At 40.2% G+C, this 22583-nt stretch overlaps 1 protein-coding gene across 3 annotated transcripts in view; it reads right to left on the bottom strand.

The window, feature by feature from the left end:
* LOC140741484 (SH3 and cysteine-rich domain-containing protein 2-like) overlaps positions 1-12511 on the bottom strand; it is a 233126-nt gene extending 220615 nt beyond the window's left edge. For all 3 annotated transcript variants that reach the window (XM_073071729.1, XM_073071730.1, XM_073071731.1), the window contains exon 1: positions 12337-12511. In XM_073071729.1, the coding sequence (XP_072927830.1) occupies positions 12337-12423 (87 nt within the window). In that variant the 5' untranslated portion in view covers positions 12424-12511. The remainder of the gene's footprint in view (positions 1-12336) is intronic.
* Between the last annotated feature and the right edge of the window lie 10072 nt (positions 12512-22583).

The raw sequence follows: 22583 nt of genomic DNA, 5'->3' as shown, positions 1-22583 counted from the left end.
GATTGGAACAATTTTAAAGGATAAAGTGAGAAAGGCCCTGCCCCGATGAAAGCTACAATTATTACTAAGCAATGCAATGGTTTAATTATTGAAATACATATGTTTCTTAAGTGTTTTATATGCATAGAAAGGTAAAATATATACTATTTTCTAAGACAAACTTTTGACTAACTGAGGCGAAATACTGGCTGTAGCTGTTCTGACTTACTTAGTAAGATAACTTCTGATTTTTTTGGTCCTGATCCACAATAACCTACGTACATCCTCCCGTATACTTTAAATCATCGCTACATAATACCTAATACAATGTAAATGCTATGTAAATAGTTGATATACTGCATTGTTTAGGGAATAATGACAGGAAAAAAAGTCTGTACGTGCTCAAAGAACGAGTGCTGGAAGAGCACTTCCGGGTTTTCTCGATTCGCGGTTGGTTGAATGCGGAACTCGCGGATAAGGAGGGCTGACTGTACCATTAAAGCCCAGACCCATTAATCCAGTTTCAATTTTGAGTAGTTTGCCTTTGATTCTGAATGCCAAGGAAGACAAAAAGTAAGATGCCAAATTTCTTTGGTGTCTTGCAGTTGAAGGTTAAAGCCTGGAACCTCTGGCTGAAGCCCTGTGACTAGTGAAATGCCGCAGGGATTGGTGCTAGATTTGTTGTTTGTCATCTCTATCAATGACCTGGATGATAATGCAGTAACTGGATCAGCAAATTTGCGGATGACACCAAGATTGGGGGTATAGTGGACAGCAAGAAAAACTATCAGAGCTTGCAGCAGGATCTGGACCAGCTGGAAAAAGGGGCTGGAAATAAAAAAGTGGCAGATAGTATTCAATGCAGGCAAGTGGAAGGTGTTACAATTCAGTAGGGCCAACCTGGGTAGGTCTTACCCAGTGAATGGTAGGACACTGAGAAGTGTGATGGAACAAATGGACCGAGGAATACAGATCCACAATTCATTGAAAGTGGCGGGTCAGGTAGATAGGGTCATAAAGAAAGCTTTTGGCACATTGGACAGCATAAATCAAAGTATGAGTACAGGAGATGGATGTTATTTTGAAATCATATAAGACATTGTTGGGGCCTAATTTGGAGTATTGTGTGCAGTTTTGGTCACCTACCTACAGGAAAGATGTAAATAAGGTTGAAAAAAAAGTACAGAGAAAATTTACAATGATGTTGCCGTGACTGGAGGACCCAAGTTATAAGGAAAGATTGAATAGGTTAGGACTTTATTCCTTTGAACATGGAAGATTGAGGGGAAATTTGATAAGAGGTAAATTATGAGGGGTATAGATAAGGTAAATGTTTAAAATAGGTTTTTTTCCCCCCACAGAGGTTGGGTGGGACTACAACTAGAGGTCATGGGTTAAAGGTGAAAAGTTTAAAGGGAACACAAGGAGAAACTTCTTTACTCAGGTAGTCATGAGAGTTTGGAATGAGTTGCCAGTGCATGTGGTGCATGCAGGCTCGATTTCAACGTTTAAGAGAAGTTTGGATAGGTACTTGGATGGTAGGGGTGTGGAGGGCTATGGTCCCACTTCAGGCTGATGGGAGTAGGCAGTTTAAATGGTTGAACACGGACTAAAGGGCCTGTTGTACTGTACTTTTCTATGACTAAATCAATTTTATTGACTAGCGCTTAATTTCTGTACAAAGAACAGACAGGTCATAGCACTTCAAATGATTTTCAAAATCAGAAGAATATTCTACCCACCTTATCCAAACTACCGAGGCCAGAGGACCTTGTAAATGTTATTGAATGAAATCTTAAAGCTACATGTTCATTTATAGGAATGCAATGTAAATTTACAAGGCTACTCATTGTCTCATTACTAGGAATTGGTTAACCATATACAAACACACAATTAGAGATAATCAAGACCACAAGACAGAGCCTATTTAGCCTATTTTGCCCATCAAGTCCTCTTCGCCATTCCATCATGGTTGATTTATTTTCCCTCTCAACCCTATTCCCCCACCTTTTTTCCATAACCTTTGACTCCCTTACTAATCAAGAAACTATCAAACTCCGCTTTAAATATACCCAAATGACTTTACCTCCACAGCAGTTTGTGGCAATACATTCCAGATTCTCTACCCTCTGGCTAAAGAAATTCTTCTCTGTTCTACAGAGATGTTTTTCTATTGAGGCTGTGCCCTCTGGTCCTAGACTTGCCCACTATAGGAAACAATATGCAATATTAAAACATGAACTAGGATTTCAGCTTCTTTGCTCGAACCTGGCTACTTGAGACCCATTTCCAAGTATACTTTAACCCAATTTTGATGTCAGATTAAAACTGAAGACTTCCAAGAGACCCAATTATATTATCAGAATTGGAGTCAGTGAATCATATACAATGGAAACAAACCTATTGGCCCACTAATTCCACATCAGTCATCAAGGACAAATCTACACAAATCCCAGTTTATTCTCCAAAATTCTCATCAACTTCCACATATTCAATCTCTTTTGCCCACAATGTCTTGTGTTAGACTATCTCTTGGCTGCTATATAAAGATTACTTTAAAACAAATAAAAACAAGATTATACTTTGAGAAGCAAAATAGCATCACAATTCTACTTTTGTATCATGCGCCCTGATGAAGGGTTGCAGCCCACAACATTGATTGTTTACTCCCCCTCCATAGATGTTCCCTAACCTGTCAAGTTCCTTCAGCATTGTGTTTGTTCCTCAGAAAAGACAAGAGCAGTATTAGGCCATTCAGCCTATTCATTCTGTTTTGCTATTTTATCATGGCTGATCCATTTTCTCTCTCAACCTCATTCTCCTGCCTTCTTCCTTTCACCTTTCACAACCTGACTAATTAAGAACCTATTAACCTTCACCTTAAGTACAATCAATGATCTGACCTCCATAGCCACCTGTGCAATGAATTCTACAGATTCACCATCTTTTGTCGAAACAAATTCCCCATCTAAATGGATGTCCCTCTTTTCCAAGGTTGTGCCCTTTGGTCCTAGAATCCCCCTCAAAAGGAAACATCCTCTCTACATCCACTCTATCTAGGCCTTTCAATTATGCAATTAGTTTCAATGACATTCCCCGCCCCCCCCCCAATTCTTCTAAATTCCAGCATGTACAGGCCCAGAGCCATCAAATGCTCCTCATATGAATTTTTCCCATAAACCTCCTCTGAACCATCTTTAACGCCAGCACATCCTTTCTTAGACAAGGGCCCCAAAATTGCTCATAATACACCAGTGCCTTACAAAGGCTCAGCATTACATTCTTGCTTTTATATTCCAGTCCTCTCAAAATTAATGCTAAGATTGCAGTTGCCTTCCTCACCAGACTGAACGTGCAAGTTATCCTTTAGGGAATCCTGCACAAGGACTCAAGTCCCTTTGCACCTCTGATTTTTGAATTTTCTGCACATTTAGTAAATAGTCTACACTTTTATTTCTTCTACCAAAGTGCATGACCATATACTCCCTGATACTGTATCCAATCTGCCATTTCTTTGTCCATTCTCTTAACACAAGTCCTTCTGCAACCTCCCTGCTTCCTCAACACTACCTGGCCCCTCCACCTATCTTCATATTATCTGCAAACTTAGCTGTAGAGCCATCAGTTTTGTCATTCAAATTATTCACATATAGCTTAAAAAGCAACCCAACACCAAACCCAGACAACAAGAAATGGCTCTCTTTATTCCCACTATGTCTCCTGTCAATCAGCCAATCCTCTATCCATGCTGTCATACCATGGACTCATATCTTGTTAAGCAGCCTCATGTGGAGCACCTTGTCAAAGGCCTTCTGAAAATCCAGGTACTGAACATCCGTCAATTCTCCCTTCTCTGGGATTTGAAAGCATTCAATGGTGAAGAGGCAAGGGCCAGGGAAATGGTGAAATGATATTTTCTCCTACAGACACTTATCACTATTGTACTGAAAATGGCCATGACAATGAAATTGATTATCTTAAGTGTCGGGTAAAATGAGTTAGAGGCTGCCATCATAATCCTTAGAATTCAGCTCCTAACGCATTTGGGAATAAAAGTCTCTCTTGACTATTGTTCCTACACAAAATGAGTTTCATTGGCCCTTGCATAATCTTAATTTAATTGGGAATTTGTCTCAAGAACAGCCATACACCAGCTGATCAATTGTTGTCATTCAAGGTTGTTTTGTGGAGTACATGGGAGGAAGCAATGATCTGAGGAGTATCCAATGTCCATGCAACAATTTCCCAATTTCCATGAGCACTTAAAAATAACAAGGAGATAAGTAACTTTAAAAAAAGTCCAACACTTTTTCAAATTCTGGAAATCCAGAGCAACACAGGATAACACACAAAATATTGGAAGATCTCAGCAGGACAGGCAGCATCTGTGGAAAGGAATAAACAGTCAATGTTTCAGGCCAAGACCCTTAATCAGCACTAGAAAGGAAGGGGGAAGAAGTCAGGCAAGTTGGAAGGTGATTGGTGATGGGGTGATCAAATGAGAAGCTGGGAGGTGACAGGTGGAAAAGTTAAGGGCTGAAGGATGAATCTGATAGGACAGTAGAGTGGACCACAGGAGAAGGTGAAGGAGAAGGGGTGCTAGAGAGAGGTGATAGGCAGGTGAGAAGAGAATGAGCAACAGGGGAGCCAGAATGGAAATCATGCTTGGTAATGAAGCAGTATTATTATCCTGGAATATTACAATGGTACAACATCACAAAGCAAAGCATAACTGATAATGATGGAACCAATATTCTAGCTGTCACTGCAAGTACTGTATATTAAAACATTAAAAATGTGAAATTTACTTCAGAGATACTTGCATTGTACCAACATTAACATAGCCAAAACAGATCACAGTGGGTCTTCCGAAAACAGCTGTGTTCAGATGTGTTCTTAAAAATATCTTTATTATGGCACTACTAACATGGTAAAATGACCTCACCCATCTTCAGTTTAGCAGTATTTAAATTTTGGTGCATCACATCCAAAATGCAGGAGGAACTCAGGTTCAGGCAGTATCCACAGAATTGAACAAACAGACAAACTTTTGGGACAAGACCCTTCATCAGAACTGAAAAGGAAGGGGGAAGAAGCCCAATTAAGAAGGTGAAGTAGTACAAGCTGGAAGGTAACAGGTGAAGCCAGATTATCCTGAAGAATCTCAGCCTGAAACATCGACTCTTTATTCCTCTTCATAGATACTGACTGAACTGCTGAGTTCCTCCAGCATTTTGTGTGTTGCATAAGGATTTCCACAGGACCAGATAGCAGATTATTGAAATTTTACTGTGCACACTTAAGATAATCTGTTTCATTGTCATGGCCAACATTCAGTACAATTGCCAGAGTGATGTGTGTGTAGGGGACGAAAAGCAATATCATTTCACTATTTCTTGGCCCTTCACCTCTCCACCACTGAATCCTTTCAAATCCCAAAAGGTGGTAGAATTGTGGTTCATAACACCAGAGATTCTGCAAATACTGGAAATCCAGAGCAACAGACACAAAATACTGGAGGAACTCATCAGGTCAGGCAGCATCTATGGAGGGGAATAAACAGTCAACGTTTCAGCAGACATCCTTCATCAGGACTGGCTTGACATTGACTGTTTACTCTTTTCCATAGATGCTGCCTGACTTGACGAGTTCCTCCAGCATTTTGTGTTTCTCTCTGGATTTCCAGCATCTGCTGAACCTGCTGTGTTAATGTTTACTTTGCCTAGAATAATGAAGCATGATTGGCACATAATGATTTGCAGATCTGCTCACCTTCTATCCATGGTCAAAATCCATTTTTTTTTTTTTTAAACTGCATTTCTCTCCACAGGGGATGGATGCATTGCTCATCACAAAACTGTCAATACTGGTTCCACACTAGAGCACTCTGCTCTAATTCCATTTACTTGCTTGTGACAATTTGTATTTTGAATTTTTCATAATTCAATTTTAATTCCTCAAATATATGACAAATTTTGAACAGTGTTGCATAACTACATGGCCTCCTGCAATCATCTCCAGAGCTTTCTGGAAACTATGGCCCTCACCCAGCTTCTGAATGGTAATAAGTCAAAAAAGGCATAAAATAAGTTCATTTAACCCATTGACCTAGTTTTTTCCAATCATCTTCCAACTCAGCTCGTATCAAGCAAGAAAATGAACTCATCATAAATTAGGGAACAAAGTGAAAAATTTTTTCCCCCCACTTAAAACACTGAACAATTTTGGCATTATCCACTGCAAGCATCTGTGAAAACTGAGGTAACTGAATCACTTAGGATGAAGTCTGATCAATTTCAGCTTGGTAAAAAAAAAATCAAACACAAATCTGGCGATTCAAATAGAGGCACGATAGGCACGATTTAACAGAATCGAAACAACTTTTTCCCCACTGCAGTCAGACATCGGAGCCAATCACCTCATTCTCATCCCTTTCCTAAAGGTGTTGCCATGTTCTCAAAGACTTAAATCTATTTTCTTTTGTTAGTGTCACTATGTCTTTCTAAACTGCTATTCCTTGTACCTTTGCTGTTTATGTGCTTTTTATTATACATTTACTCTGCGGGCCTCATGTGAGCAAGAAATATGATTGAAGTCCTGTATCATATGGAATTTCAATGCATCCTAGAATGTATGACAAATTAATTTGTATCTGGCAGAACAAACTCAAATAGTTGAATGTTATATTCTCCTTCCCAATTATTCCATTGTTGTCCTCATTTTCAACCTCCGCATTCCATGGCACAAGATGAAAAATCTATAGATGTGCAGTGGAGATTGGCTGGTTGTATCACAGCCTGGTATGGAAACACCATGCCCTTGCACAGAAAATCCTACAAAAATTAATGGATAAAGCCCAGTCCATCACATCTACACAAAAAGTGTTGTCACAGGAAAGCAGCATCCATCATCAGGAACCCTCACCACCTCAGGCATTCTCTCTTCTACTGTTGCCATCAGGAAGGTGGTACAGAAGCCTCAGGACTCACACCAACAGATTCAGTTATTACCCCTTAACCATCAGACTCTTGAACCAAAAGGGATAACTTCACTCAACTTCATCTGCCCCATCATTGAAATGTTTCCCAAAACAATGGACTCATTTTCAAAGACTCATCTCATATTTTCAATAATAAACAATTATTATTTATTTTTGTATTTGCACACTGATTGAACACCCAAGTTGGTGCAGTCTTTCATTGATTCTATTATGGTTATTATTCTATTATAAATTTATTAAGTATGCTCACAAGAAAATTAATCTCAGGGTTGTAAATGTACTTTAAACCAATAGCTCCAGAATATTTGTCTAACTGGACACCCTTCATTTTGAAATTATGGGGCAATACTTTCATGGGGATGTTAATTCCACAATCCCAAAAACTTTGAAAGCCTTGTGTTACATCAAGCAATTAGTCCCCCTCCCCAATAAATGAAAATGAAAACCTGCAGGCACAGACAGCATCTGCGGAAAGAGAAACAGTTGCTATTTCAGGTTGAAAACTCTTGGTCACCTCAAGGAATGACATCTCCAGAGTTACACTAAGAAAAAGTCATCAGGATAACAAAACAGTTGTGAAAAATCAGCAAAGGTAATAAAGTTATTCCATTTACAGAGACAGTGCAACCATTTTTAAAGCAGTTTGCAATAGACCCCATAATTGGAAAACAAAACAACTTCATACTGCTTAGTGTTCTTCCTGTTTTGAATTGATGGAACTGCACCCGGTTTGGACGGGGAAGGAATCAAGTTAAAATACAAATATAAACTTTAAAGAGAAAACAAAAAATAGCATAGTCCACATTGTACATTGCTGGTCCAACCCTAGCTGAGAAAGGAGGAGGGTTGGGCATGGGGCTAGCAACCCCATCCTGTTAAAAACACAGAGCTACAGAAACACCGACAGAAGCTCCAAAGACCTCATCCCTGGGAGAGGATGGATTTTTAAAGATGATCCGCACCCAAGGACAACCTGAAAGACTGGCCCAGGACAGATGATTTTGGCAAGCTGCTCTTCACACCCTATGCCCCATTATGGGTGATGGGCTTAATTAACTAGCTAACAGTGTACATGCCAGGACAGACATTTCCACCCTAAACCCATTTTCCCTTGCTCTGGATCCGTAATACACCTCATGGTTTGTGTAAGCACTTTAAATACACTGAGGGTTTCCGTGTTGACCAAATTTTCATACAATCTGGTTGGTTAACTCTACCAGTAATACAAGTATACAATATGGTCTAACATTCACCAGATGATTCCAAAAGGTTTTGGGAATCAAAAGCAGAGATGTTGACACTTTTTTTCCATCATCCATTGCTCAAAGATGGAGTCTTTGCAATTCCATGTCACAGACAGGATATGACCACTCAGACCAGAAATCACAGATGCGATTAAAGAAATAAGAAATATAGAGGAAAAACTGAGTCAGAGTTGAGTTTATTGTCATATACACAAGTATAGGTGCAATGAAAAACCTACAGTAGCATCACAGGCACATTGCATATTAGTAATATGCACAAAAACAAATTAAACATAAATCACACAATTTTGTTTACCAGAAAGCACAATTTTCAGAGCACTGTGGTAGTGTAGCGGTCAGCATGACACTATTACAGTTCAGGGCATCAGAATTTGGAGTTCAATTCCAGTGTCCTCTGCAAGGAGTCTGCATGCCCTCCCTGTGGAATGCATAGGTTTTCTCTGGGTGCTCCAGTTTTCACCCACAATCCAAAGACGTACCGGTTAGTAGGTTAATAAGTCATTGTAAATTGCCCCATGGTTAGGCTAGAGTTAAATCGGGTTGCTGGGTGACAGGTCAGAGGGCTTATTCAACATTGTTTTTTATTTATTGAGATAAAATTAGAACAAAAATAAGGTCCATTTCAGTGCAAGATGATAATAGCATTGCCAAACTACAGTGATTAATTTTTGCCCGTTGGTTCAAAGTGGTTCAAATGTTGAAAGGAATTGGCTGTTTTTGAATCTGGTGGATTACAATAAAAAAAAAAGTAGCACAAAGTTCACTACACTTGGTCAAAGTTGAAGCAACTCATTTTATGTTCTGTAATTGGCCTCCATGTACCTGAAGTAGGAAAAGTAAAAACAAAAATCGTTTCCCACCAATCAAGTTGGGAACTTGATGGAGTGCCTACCACTACTGTGGCTTGCCATATCATAGCTCTTGATGTCTGAACTCATGTGTGAAAAATTACCACCAAGGTGTTAAAAGGTGGAAAAAGTGTCAGAGGAAATAAAACTTTCAAAGGGCACACAAACACAAATAGAACAAGTAAAAACTCACTTTTCAGTGATAATTGGTATTTATTCTCCAGATGTGTAAACATCTACTTAGCCAAACATTGAATAGATTTTAATCAATGAATAATGCTTAAAGAATGCTCTTCTCATTGCTACCATCAGGGAGAAGGTACAGGAGCCTGAAGACACACACTTAATGTTTTAGGAACAGCTTCTTCCCCTCTGCTATCAGACTTCTGAAATGGACAATGAACCAACACAAACATCATTTCACTTTTCTTTTGCCCTCTTTTTGTATTATTTAATGTTTATACATTTCTTATTGTAATTTATAGCTTTTTCATGTATTGCATTATACTGAAGCCACAAAACAAATTTCATGACATATGCCAGTGATAATTAAACCTGATTCTGATTTTGTTGAATGGCCTTAAGATTTTCCATAAGACCATGAGACAAGAGCAGAATTAGGCCACTCAGCCCATCAAGTCTGCTGATTACATCCCTTTCAACCCATTCTCCCTGTATTCTTTGACAGACTGACTAACCAAGAATCTATAAACCTTCACTTTAAATATACGCAATTACTTGGCTTCTACAGCCATCAATGGCAATTAATTCTACAGGTTCATCACCCTGGCTGAAAAAGATTACTTCTCATCTGTTCTAATGGATGCCCCATCTATTGAGATTGTGCCCTCTGAACTAGGAAACATCCTCTTCACATCGACTCTATCTAGGTCTTTCAATATTGGATGGGTTTCAAAGAAATGCCCCATTCATTCTTTTAAACTCCAGTGAGTACAGGCCCAAAACCAAATACTCCTCCTATGTTAACTTTTTTATTCCTGGAATCATTTTCGTGAATCTCCTCATGACCCTCTCCAATGCCAACATATCTTTTCTTAGCTATGGGCCCAAAACTACTCACAATATTCCAAGTGCGGTCTGACCAATACCTTATGAAACCCCAATATTACATCCTTACTTTTGTATTCTAGACTTCTCAAAATGAATGCTAATACTGGCTCAACCTGTAATTAACCTTTAGAGAATCCTATACAAGGACTCCCAAGCCCCTCTGATTTTTGAATATTCTCTCCACTTAGAAAATATTCTATTCCTTTGACCATGCACTTCCCCACACTATATTCTATCTGCCACTTCTTTGCCCATTCTCTCAATCTATCAAAGTTCTTCTGCAGACACCCTGCTTCCACAACACTACCTATCTTGGTATTACCTGCAAACTTGACCACAAAGCCATCAATTCCATCATCCAAATCACTGACACATGAACATGTAAAGCGGTCCCAATACTGACCCCTGCGAAACACCACTAGTCACTGGCAGCCAACCAGAATAGGCCCCATTTGTTCCCACTTATTGCCTCCTGTCAATCAGCCAATCTTCTATCCTTGCTAGTATCTTTCCTGTAATACCATGGGCTCTATTTCCCCCAGATGCTGCTGGCAATAAGGATTCTGGGAATGGCTCAAGTCTTGATGATTACAGGCCAGTCCCAACAGATCGGGAACATCGACACTTGTACAAGTCTGAATACATTAAGTTAAAGTGCAGTAATCTTCATTTAATTAAAATATGCAAGTATTTTAATACACAAATCATACAATCTTTGGCTCAGCATCAGCTGATGAATTTGCTAAAAGCATTTTAAAATTTGTTGAAGTTCAAGTAGAAGAGGTAACATTTCTGCACTGTGAAGCTGATTAAGATTTTGAATGTAGAATTTTAAAATGGGCATCAAGTGATTTTCTACATGTAATACTGAGCGAATGAAATCAACATCACGTGATACATTTGGATACCAACATAACTGTTTATTCATGAGACCTTGACTTTACTGGAAATATCAGCATTTGTCAGTCCTAACTTCCTGGAATGGAGGTGCTCATTAAGAGTTAATCACAATAGCCAGCCAGGAGTCACATACAAATCAGAGCAGGTCAGCACAGCTGAGTTTCTTTCCTGGAGTACAGTATATAATATTAGTACAATCCAGCTATTTCATAGGTACCACAAAATACAAGAAATTTACTTGAATTCAAGGGCCATGGGGAGATCCAAACTCAGCACTGAAACAGCTGAAGGCTAATCCAGTATCCCACACTGGCCTGAAACATTATACAAGATCAGTTGAAGGTTATTTCTGATATTTTGTCATTCAGCACTTTAGATTAATCCACTCCATGTGCCATGTTCTGTTGTAAATCTCAGTCTCAGTGTGCAAGTGTACGCTTACATCACAGGGTTGGGCTAACAGCTACTCCAAATATCTGATCTTCGTGAATCATCCAGAAATTATCGCTGTATACAGAAGACAGCATTTTAATTCTTCCGCCCAACAGTGTGTATGTGATGCCAAGTCCTCCGAACTATGTGCGTGCAAAGGATTGGAAGAACTGTGGTACACTTATGACTGAGTACATTAATTGATTTGTACATAACTCCAGGAAGATTTCTTGCCCAACTACAGTACACCCCGCAAGTACTGTACCCGGGGCAGACCGGCTCAGTATCTGGCCCAGTTATAAAGAGTTATACGTAGTTCACTATACACAAAGGTGGAGCGAGTGGCTAGAGAGTAAGTGGTCACAGTCCGTCCCATTTTCACATCCACAAGTACGTCCTTTCTGCAATCACCCATCACACCCAACCACCTTTTACAATTTGTAAAAGGTATGCATCAGTTACTGGCACATCTCCTATGCGAATGAGCATTTCGCAGCAGTAATGAAACGAGCGCGTGTATCCACATGCCTACAATCTCTCCACCCCCTTCAAACATGCAATAATTAAAGAGAAAGGGAAGAACCTATTTTGGGACAGGTGTCCACGTAACCTCCCAGCTTTAGATCACTAACGTTACAAAAGAAAAGTGCAATATAAATGCAGACTTATTGGCAAGTATTTTAATTTAATATTTGGCGTAAGCAAATATTTCTTCAAAGTTTAACATTGAGACTCGTCATTCAGGCCATTCTGTGTCAATGCCGATTATTTGAAAGACGTGCCTATTTCAGACCCACACCCCAGTATTTGCCATCACTTGACCCAATATCGTTTACCTCACCTTTGTTTCCTGCTGGCTGCACACAGAACCAGGCGACCTCTGGAGTTCTGTATTCTGAGGTTCGCTTTCCGTCTCGTTTTCAGTCATGACTCTGTGTATGCGGGTTTTAAATCCCCGTTTGCTTTTTATGCTATATTTATTACCGGTGTAGCGGTCTCCGAGCTGCACGGGTACCCAATGTGTGTATTTTTCTCCCTCTCCACAACTTTGATACATTACCAACCCAACCACACCCACTCGCCTACTGATTGGCCCCTCGCCGCCTTTTTAGCATATGCCTCTGCGAATACGATACCCTGATCGGCGCCCGTGATTGGCTGTAACTGAGTAAAGGGGCGATGCTGCTCGGACTGCGGGCGAGTGTATTAAGGTCTGGTAGTATTCTGCGATTGGGACTGATGTTGTGCTGGTTGTTTCTGTGTGTGTAGAGTTGTGAGATGGGAAGCAGCAATTAGCTACTGCAATTGCCCTCAGTACCCTTCAGTTACCTGAAGATGATTGGCTCAGTGGCGATAATATTTCTCGTGAGCTCTTCTATTCAGTCCCATTTATTTGCACTGATCAGACTGACTGTGAATGTTCTATTAACTGAATTAGAAAAGTGCAATATTTACTCACTAAATGACACTGCTATGGGAGGAGATGCCCACATGATTCAGCATCTTGGAGAGTTTTCTTTTAAATTTTAGACAGATAGATAGATAGACAGCTAAATAGATCTGCCCAGATGTGATTGATCACAGCTTTCCTTTCTCTTTTATTGACATTGGAATTATTTTAATATTGTTAGGTGTTCCAAGATCCAGTGAAAAAGTTGTCTTAGGGCATAAGACCATAAAGCTTAGGAGAAGAATTATGCCACACGGCCCATCATCTACTCAGTCTATTCCTCTCAACCCAATTCTTCTGCCTTCTCCCCCACTCATGCTAATCAACCTAATAACTACTACAGTCGTCTATGAAAATGAATTCCACAGATTCAACACCGTCTGGCTGAAGAAATTTCTCTTCATTTCTGTTCTAAATGGTCGTCCTTCTATTCTGATGCTGTACCTTATGGTCCTATAATAAGCTTCTTCTCCATGTCCATTCTATCTGGGCCTTTCAATATTCCATAGGTTTCAATGAGATCCTCCCTCATTCCTCTAAACTCCAGCAAGTACAGGCACAAAGCCATCAAACACTTCTCATACACTTCGCAAAAGTTTCTGAGGATCATTCTTGTGAACCTTCTCTGGACCAACTTCAGTGCTAGCACATCCTTTCTTCAATAAGAAGCCCAAAACTACTCACAATTCTCCAATAAGGTGAAACAATAACAATGTACATAGATTAAAGTGTAAAAGTGACCTAAAAAGTGCAATGCATGCAAACGATCATAATGAGGCAGATAGACCTATATGTTTTGATGGCTTGTTACTTAGGCTACATCCACACTACACCGGATAAATCTGTAACCAAAGCTTTTTCTCTTTGTTTTTACCCTCCATCCACACTAAAATGGTGTTTTCGTCCCCCGAAACCAGAGCTTTTCAGAAACGCTTTCCAAAGTGGGTATTTTTGAAAATGCTGCTCGGGCAGATCAGTGTGGGGTAACCGGAGACTTTTGAAAACGCTGTCAGATGGCAGCGCGCTATTTCATTGTTTTCTTGAACGCAACCTAACAATTTCAGAACAGACAGCAATTAGACTGAAGCCAGAAGAGTTAGAAATGTACTTACCAAATACTTTGACCCATAACTTACTGAATAAATAAGTATACTCACTTTGCCCTGTTTTCTGTCCTTGCTCGTATGAAGGTGGTTTACCTATTTATGCAAGTACTTCTCTGACAATAGATGTGTAACAGCCTAATGTAACATTGTATGGAAATACAAGATAACACTGATGCAGACATGTTTTATACATTTAATAGACTTGGAAATGATTTGCGATCATTAACTATTTTCTCATTGTTAAATGTTTCTACGTGGGAGAAAGCAAACAGTATTTTGATGTTAATTTCATAGATGTGCATAGCTTATTGGCATGGCATGTTGAGATTCTATCAAGTTTTTCCCCAAGTAACTTGGACCCAAACTCTTCATGCTTTATTTCCATTCAGTTTTCAACATTTGCACAAACTGCCATAATTACACTACCTTGCAAACAATAGTTTCCCAAAATAAGGTAAAACACTGCTCATCATCTATTCTAGATAGTAGTTCTATCTACATAAAACATCCTTAGAAAACATTTTACATTATTCAAAAAAGTAACCTAATCCTTACAAAATAGAAAACACTTTAACTATATTTTTTTCCTCATTTAGACATCTACTAAATTGTTCTGCAATTTACATACTACAAATAGCAAAATAATTGCTTTTAAACTACACAGAAGCATGTGTCAGTTATTAGTAAATATGTAACAAATCAAAATGAATTACTTCTTTAAGTATACACAATAGAAAACTTTAAAAAGTTTGTGAAATAACATTACCAAACCATATTTCGATTTCAAAACATAAGAGTATAATTTTATTCTCAAGTAACTATACACCAAGATGAAAAGTGTACTATATTTACGGCCATAGTGGGGTGTGTCAGGAATGGACAGGAGGAGGAGTATAGGAAACTGATACAGGACTTTGTGATATGGTGCAACTCAAACTACCTGCGTCTCAATATCACCAAGACCAAGGAGATGGTGGTGGACTTTAGGAGATCTAGGCCTCATATGGAGCCAGTGATCATTAATGGAGAATGTGTGGAGCAGGTTAAGACCTACAAGTATCTGGGAGTACAGTTAGACGAGAAGCTAGACTGGACTGCCAACACAGATGCCTTGTGCAGGAAGGCACAGAGTTGACTGTACTTCCTTAGAAGGTTGGCATCATTCAATGTCTGTAGTGAGATGCTGAAGATGTTCTATAGGTCAGTTGTGGAGAGCGCCCTCTTCTTTGTGGTGGCGTGTTGGGGAGGAAGCATTAAGAAGAGGGACGCCTCACGTCTTAATAAGCTGGTAAGGAAGGCAGGCTCTGTCGTGGGCAAAGTACTGGGTTTAACATCGGTAGCTGAGCGAAGGGCGCTGAGTAGGCTACGGTCAATTATGGAAAACTCTGAACATCCTCTACATAGCACCATCCAGAGACAGAGAAGCAGTTTCAGCGACAGGTTACTATCGATGCAATGCTCCTCAGACAGGATGAAGAGGTCAATACTCCCCAATGCCATTAGGCTTTACAATTCAACCGCCAGGACTTAAGAACTTTTTAAAAGCTATTATTAATGCTTTTTGAGATAGTGATTTAGATGCATATCATATTTTTTACTGAGTTAAGTATTGTATGTAATTAGTTTTGCTACAACAAGTGTATGGGACATTGGAAAAAAAGTTGAATTTCCCCATGGGGATGAATAAAGTATCTATCTATCTATCTATTAATGCAACAGAGTTAGTCAGTTTTTCAAAGTTCTTCATCAGTGGGGTCAATCTGTCCATGAACTCCCTGTCGGTTGCCTCTGTACACTCCAGTATTTGTTCTTTTTTAGTTTTAAGTTCTCCTGCGCGAGAGCCAACAACTGTCCGTCATTTTAAGTTTTTCTAGTCTGTAACTACACAAACGCGCACTTTTACGGCGAGATATGACACCAAACATGTCGCTTGTTTTCGGTAGATGTGTCCTGCGCATGCGCAGCAGGAGGAGATTCGCTGAAATCTCCGTTTCAATATGGATGGAGATATTTTCAAAAACGCACAGTGTGGACGCCTATCATTTTTACATGAAATCAGCATTTTCAAAATGATCCGGTCTAGTGTGGATGTAGCCTTAGTTATTATTTGGCCTAGAAACATATTTTACCTGCTTACACATGTAAATAGGACTACTATGGATCTACTTTTAGGGGTGGTGGGTCACTACCTATGATTGAAAGATGTTTTGAATTTTGATCACTTTATTAGGTACATATGCTCATTAGTGCAAATATCTCATCAACCAATCATGTGACAGCAACTCAATGCATAAAAGCATGCAGACCTGGTCAAGTTGTTGTTTAGACCAAACATCAGAATGGGGAAGAAATGTGATCTACGTGACTTTGACCGTGGAATGATTGTCAGTGCCAGACAGGGTGGTTTGAGTATCTCAGAAACTGCTGATCTCCTGGGATTTTCACACACAACAGTTTACAGAGAATGGTCCAAAAACAAAAAAAAACATCCCGTGAGCAGTAGTTCTGTGTGCGAAAATGCCTTGTTAATGAGAGAGGTCAGAGGAGAATGGCCAGATTGGTTCAAACTGACAGGAAGGTGACAGAAACTCAAATAACCTCACGTTATAACAGTGGTGTGCAGAAGAACATCCCTGAATGTACAATATGTCTCAACAGCATGAACTACAGCAGCAGAAGACCACAAACATGCACTCAGTAGCCACTTTATTAAGTACAGTAGGTACATAATAAAGTGGTCAGTGTGTGTATATTTCAAATAATCATCATTAAAATGAGAGTTCAGAGTCAAGGCTAAAGTACTACACAGATTCATGGAGAGTGAGACAGAGAAGGGGATTAAATTGAGATTAAGGTGTGGAAAAAGCAATTCAAAATTCTTGATGGAGACGTTCTCCTTTCAATACTGAGGCTGAGTAGTCACTAACTCTGTACTGAATCTTTTCCCACTATCTTCAAAAATGTTGTATTTACCCTTTATCTCTATATACTTGGGGGGGGGGGAGAATGAGTGGGATAACCCCCTCTCTTGGCTATCTTCATTGATGTAGAGAACCAAGTCTGTAATTCCACTGCATCTCTCTGTAGCCCTCATGATCAAATGTCCCATTATCTGTGCATCTCCTCCTTCTCGGCTTGGCTGCTGGTAAGAATCAGATTCGGATTTATTTTTAATATGTACATCTAAGCATACAATAAAATTCATAATTTGTGTTAACAATCAACACAACCCCTATGATCTCTGCAGCTCTCTAACTCTTCGACCCATGTACTCATCCAGACTTGCACCTTCCTCTGGTGTCCCTTCTCCTTCCCTTTCTCCCACGGTCCACAGATTCTTTCTTCATCAGCCCTTTTTCTTTCCCACCTATAACCTCCCAGCTTCTCAATTTATCCCCCCTTCGCCACAACCCTACTTTTCCCCTCTCCTGGCTTCTCCTATCACCCACCAACTTGTACTCCTTCCCCTCTGCCTACCTTCTTATTCTTTCTTTCCAGTCCTGATGAAGGGATTCAGCTCAAAACGTCATTGTTTATTCTTATCGATAGTGGCTGACTAACCTGCTGAGTTAGTCATACATACTAGAGTTAACACATACTAGAGATGTGTAAATGTCGCCACATATTCTGGCACCAATATAGCATCTCAAAATTCAAGTTTAAAGTTCAAAGTAGATGCAATGTTACCATATACAACCCTGACATTCATTTTCTTGTGGGCATACTCAATAAATCCCTAATAGAATAATAGCCATAACAGAATCAATGAAGGACCACACCAACTTTGATGTTCAACCAGTGTGCAAAAGGCAACAACCTGTGCAAGTACAAAAAGAATAATAAAAGAATAAAAAATAAGCAATAAATATTGAGAACCTGAGATGAAGAGTCCATGGAAGTGTATACATAGGTCGTGGGAACATTTCAGTGATGGGGAAAGTGAAGTTGAGTGAAGTTATTATCCTCTTTGGTTCAAGAGCCTGATGGCTGAGGGACAATAACTGTTCCTGAACCTTGTGGTGTGAGTCCTGAGGCTTCTGGACCTTCTTCCTGATGGCAGCAGTGAGAAGAGAGCATGGCCTGGGTGGTGGGGTCCCTGATGATTGATGCTGCTTTCCTGCGACAACACTCCATGTAGATATGTTCAATGGAGGGGAGGGCTTTATCCATGATGGACTGGGCTGTATCCATTACCTTTTGTAGGATTTTCTGTTCAAGGGCATTGGTGTTTCCATGCCAGGCTGTGATGTAGCCAGTCAATACATTCTCCACTACACATCTGTGGAAGTTTGTCAAAGTTTTAGATATCATGCCAAATCTTCGCAAACTCCTACGGAAGTAGAGGCACTACCATGCTTTCTTCGTAATTGCACTTAAGTGCTGGGCCCAGGACAGGTCCTCCGAAATGATGACACTGAGGAGTTTAAAGTTGCTGACCCTTTCCACCTCTGATCCTCCTATGAGGACTGGCTTATGGGCTTCTGGTTTCCTCTTCCTGAAGTCAATAATCAGCTCTTTAGTCTTGCTGACATTGAGCAAGAGGTTGTTGTTATGATTCAAGATTCAAGATTTAAAAACTTTATTGTCATTCCAACCATACATCAGCTCTGCGGGGCTGAATGAGACAGCGTTTCCCAGGGGCAAGTGCAATCATAACATAACAAACGCAACAATAAATAATAAACACAACAATAAATAGTAAAACACAACAGCCACATGTCGGTTAAAATCAAGTTATAAGTGTCCAGTGCAAGTTAAAAGTGTCCAAAGCAGAGTCAGGTAGAGCAACTATTTAGCAGTCTGACTGCCTGTGGGAGGAAGCTGTTTAGTAGCCTTGTGGTTTTTGTTTTGATGCTCCTATAACGTTTGCCTGATGGCAGAACAAACAGTTTATGGAGAGGGTGTGAGGGGTCTTTAATGATGTACCGTGTCTTCTGGAGGCATCGACTCTGAAAGAGATCTTGGACAGAAGGTAGGGAGACCCCAATAACCTTCTCTGCTCCCCTAACCACCCTCTGCAAGGCTTTTTTGTCAGCAGCACTGCAGCTGGAGTACCAGGTTGTGATGCAAAAGGTCAGCACACTCTCAACCACTCCTCTGTAGAATGTAGTTAAGATGTTAGTGGGGAGTGATGCTTGTTTAAGTTCCCTCAGGAAGTGCAATCTCTGCTGGGCTCGTTTCACAATCCCAGTGGTGTTCCTGGAGCAGGTGAGATTGTCGGAGATCTGCACCCCAAGGAACTTGATGTTTTCCACTCTCTCCACTGTGGAGCCGCTAATGCTGAGGGCTGTGTGCTCAGGCTGAGATCATCTGAAATCGACAATCATCTCCTTGGTTTTGGTGACATTAAGCATCAAGTTGTTGTCACTGCACCAGCTCTCTAGGTGTTTGACCTCCTCCCTGTACATTGTTTCATCATTTTTGCTGATGAGCCCCACCACTGTGGTATCATCAGCAAATTTAATGATCAGGTTCTCCTTGAATCTGGCTGCACAGTCATGTGTTAGCAGTGTAAACAACAATGGGCTGAGCACACAGCCTTGTGGGGATCCAGTGCTCAGTGTGATGGAGTCAGAGATGTTCCTGCCAACACGGACTGACTGTGTCAAGAAATCCAGAATGCAGTGACACATGGCAGTGTTAAGGCCAAGCAGTGACAGTTTCTCAACTAGTCTCTGTGGGATGATGTTATTGAATGCTGAACTGAAATCAATGTACAGGATTCTGGCATATGGTACCATTCAGTCAGTTTTTGATTCTCCCTCCTATATGCTGATTCATCACCACCTTTGATTTGGTCTATAACAATCAGCAAACTTGAATTTGTTATGTTCTGTGTCGCTTAGCAGAACAACACAGAACACAGCAAGCAACAAAGCAACAACAGCAAAATTAGTCCCTTTCTTTTCACCTACCCTCCCTCCCACCCCGACATAAAAGGACAGTCCTTCAACTACAGGGCAAGCCTCCAGCCTCCTGTCTCCAGGATTTGGCAATCGGGCTTTGACTTCCAGATTTCTGATTGAACTTCGGGTTCCAATTTTTGGTATTGATCCCCGGACAGAGAGACTTCCTCTGGTGCCAAGATATTATTGGCAAGTCAAAACTTAGTCTGCATCTTTTAGGTTGGATCATAGTAATCTGATGAATGGAACACAATCAAGGGATTACTTCCTGATTCCTATTCAGGAGTGGTCGGATGTGGTGACAATGGGTACTGTTTAAGGATCAGTTGACTATCCATTTGGTGACCAGTATATCAGACAAACACCACAGATGAAGAGTTCAAAGACTGGAAAAAGAAAGGTTAGCTTTATTTCTCACACGTACATTGAAACATCAAAAATACAGAAATATTTCAAAACAAACAAACATACATCGAAGCAAAAATGTATCATTTGCATCAACAACTAACACTGTCCAAGGATTGTGCAGGGGATAGACATAGCATGCCTACAGTTCACTGACTCTAACTGTATGTCTTTTGGAATGTCGGAGGAAGCCGAAGCACCTGAAGAAAACTCATGTGGTCAGACAGCAGTGGGAATCAAACCCCGATCACTGGCTCTGTAATTAGAATGATTGAAAAACATGGAATCAAAAGTCAGGACCTTCAGTAGAAGACAGACGGGAAAGGGAGCTGGTTAATTAAACCCATAAGACATGAAACACAGGAGCAGAATTAGGCCATTTGGCCCATCAAGTCTGCCCCACCATTGCATCATTGCTGATTTATTATCCCTCTCAAACCCATTCTCCTGCCTTATTCCCATAACCTATAAAGCCCTTACAAATCAAGAACCTATCAGCCTTCACTTTAAGTATACCCAATGACTTGGCCTCCACAGCCAAGTGTGGTGATGAATTCCACAGATTCCGCAGAAAAAGAATAGAAAAGGCAATATTGAAATACACAGCAAGACTCTAAACATCAAAAGTGTAAATGCAGGTTAATATTATATATATATGGAATGCTAATTGAATTTCACAATCAAAGATTTGCTTGCATTTTTTCTGTTAGAGATGCTTATGGATGAAACTTCAGCATTTTTTTTCTCAGTAATTTTCTCCTGTCCCTTTTTTCTCTGCACCATCAGATCAATACTTCGGATTTAACCAGTAGCCTCCCCAGTGCTTGAGAAGATTGTCAGAAGTTATAGCAACATATACAGAAGAAGAAGAAGAAAGCCCTTAAAACCAAGTGGAGTCATTGGGACGCCGTCATGACTGCATTTTTTTAGCAGGCTTTCTTGTTTTTATGAGGCCGAGTTGCTAGCTCAATGATCAACTCAGCGCGGATGGAAAGCACGCAAGGGAGCTGGCTGGATTTGAACTCAGGAGCCCTCGTTCCGAAGTCCGGCGCTGATGCCACTACGCCACCAGCCGGCCTAACATGTACAGTACAGAGATAAAATTAAATTTCAAAATGAAGTGATCTCTCAAGAATGGTGTATTTAATGTTCAATGTCATTTCTAATACACAAATGTAAAGGGAAGGAAAATAATTGCTACTCCAGATCTGATACAGTACAAAAGAAACACAGTAAGATAAAGGACACAATAATAAACAAGACAATAAACATAAATACATAAGATCGCTAATATACATAGATTGATTGTAGGTCCATAAAGTGACACTAGGTACAGGAATGTCTATACATATGGTGACTGACAGTAAGTGATAAAGTAGTACTGGTCGGGGTTGTGGAGGGGTGGGTTAGTGGTTGGAGGTGTTGATCAGCCTTATTGCTTGGGAAAAGTAACTGTTTTTGCATCTAGTGGTCCTAGTAAGAATGCTGCCTAGCCTCCTCCCTGGTGGGAGTGGAATAAACAGTCCATGAACAGTGTGGGTGAATTCCTTCCTGATGTTACTGATCCTTTTCTGTATATATGTCCTTCTTATATAAATCTACAGGGTTTCATATGCAAAGAATGTACCTGTGTACCCTTGCTTTATTTATTTATTATTTTTTCCCTTTATTTCTCTCTCTCCCTTTTTTCTCTCTCTGTCCCTCTCACAATCACACCTTGCCTGTTCTCCATCTCCCTCTGGTGCTCCCCTCCCCCTTTCTTTCTCCCTAGGCCTCCCATCCCATGATCCTTTCCCTTCTCCAGCTTTGTATCCCTTTTGCCAATCAACTTACTAGCTCTTAGCTTCATCCCTCTCCCTCCTGTCTTCTCCTATCATTTTGGATCTCTCCCTCCCCCTTCCACTTTCAAATCTCTTACTACCTCTTCTTTCAGTTAGTCCTGACGAAGGGTCTCGGCCCGAAACGTCAACTGTACTTCTTCCTATAGATGCTGCCTGGCCTGCTGTGTTCCACCAGCATTTTGTGTGTGTTGCTTAACATTTATACAGTTTCTTTTGTAGTGTAAAAAGAAACAAGGACTTATTGTTACATTGATAATTGCAGGAGATTAATAAGGTGCAATGTTTATTGAATGTAATCAACAGCCTAATATGTTTTAAGCAAAGCCTTAGTAATTATACAATGACGATAGCAGATGACTAGTATAGTCTGCCAGATGTAG

Source organism: Hemitrygon akajei, chromosome 18, assembly GCF_048418815.1.
Source record: "Hemitrygon akajei chromosome 18, sHemAka1.3, whole genome shotgun sequence".
Classification (NCBI taxonomy): domain Eukaryota; kingdom Metazoa; phylum Chordata; class Chondrichthyes; order Myliobatiformes; family Dasyatidae; genus Hemitrygon; species Hemitrygon akajei.
The sequence above is the reverse complement of the archived record's forward strand: the minus strand, read 5'-3'. Positions and strand labels throughout refer to the sequence as shown.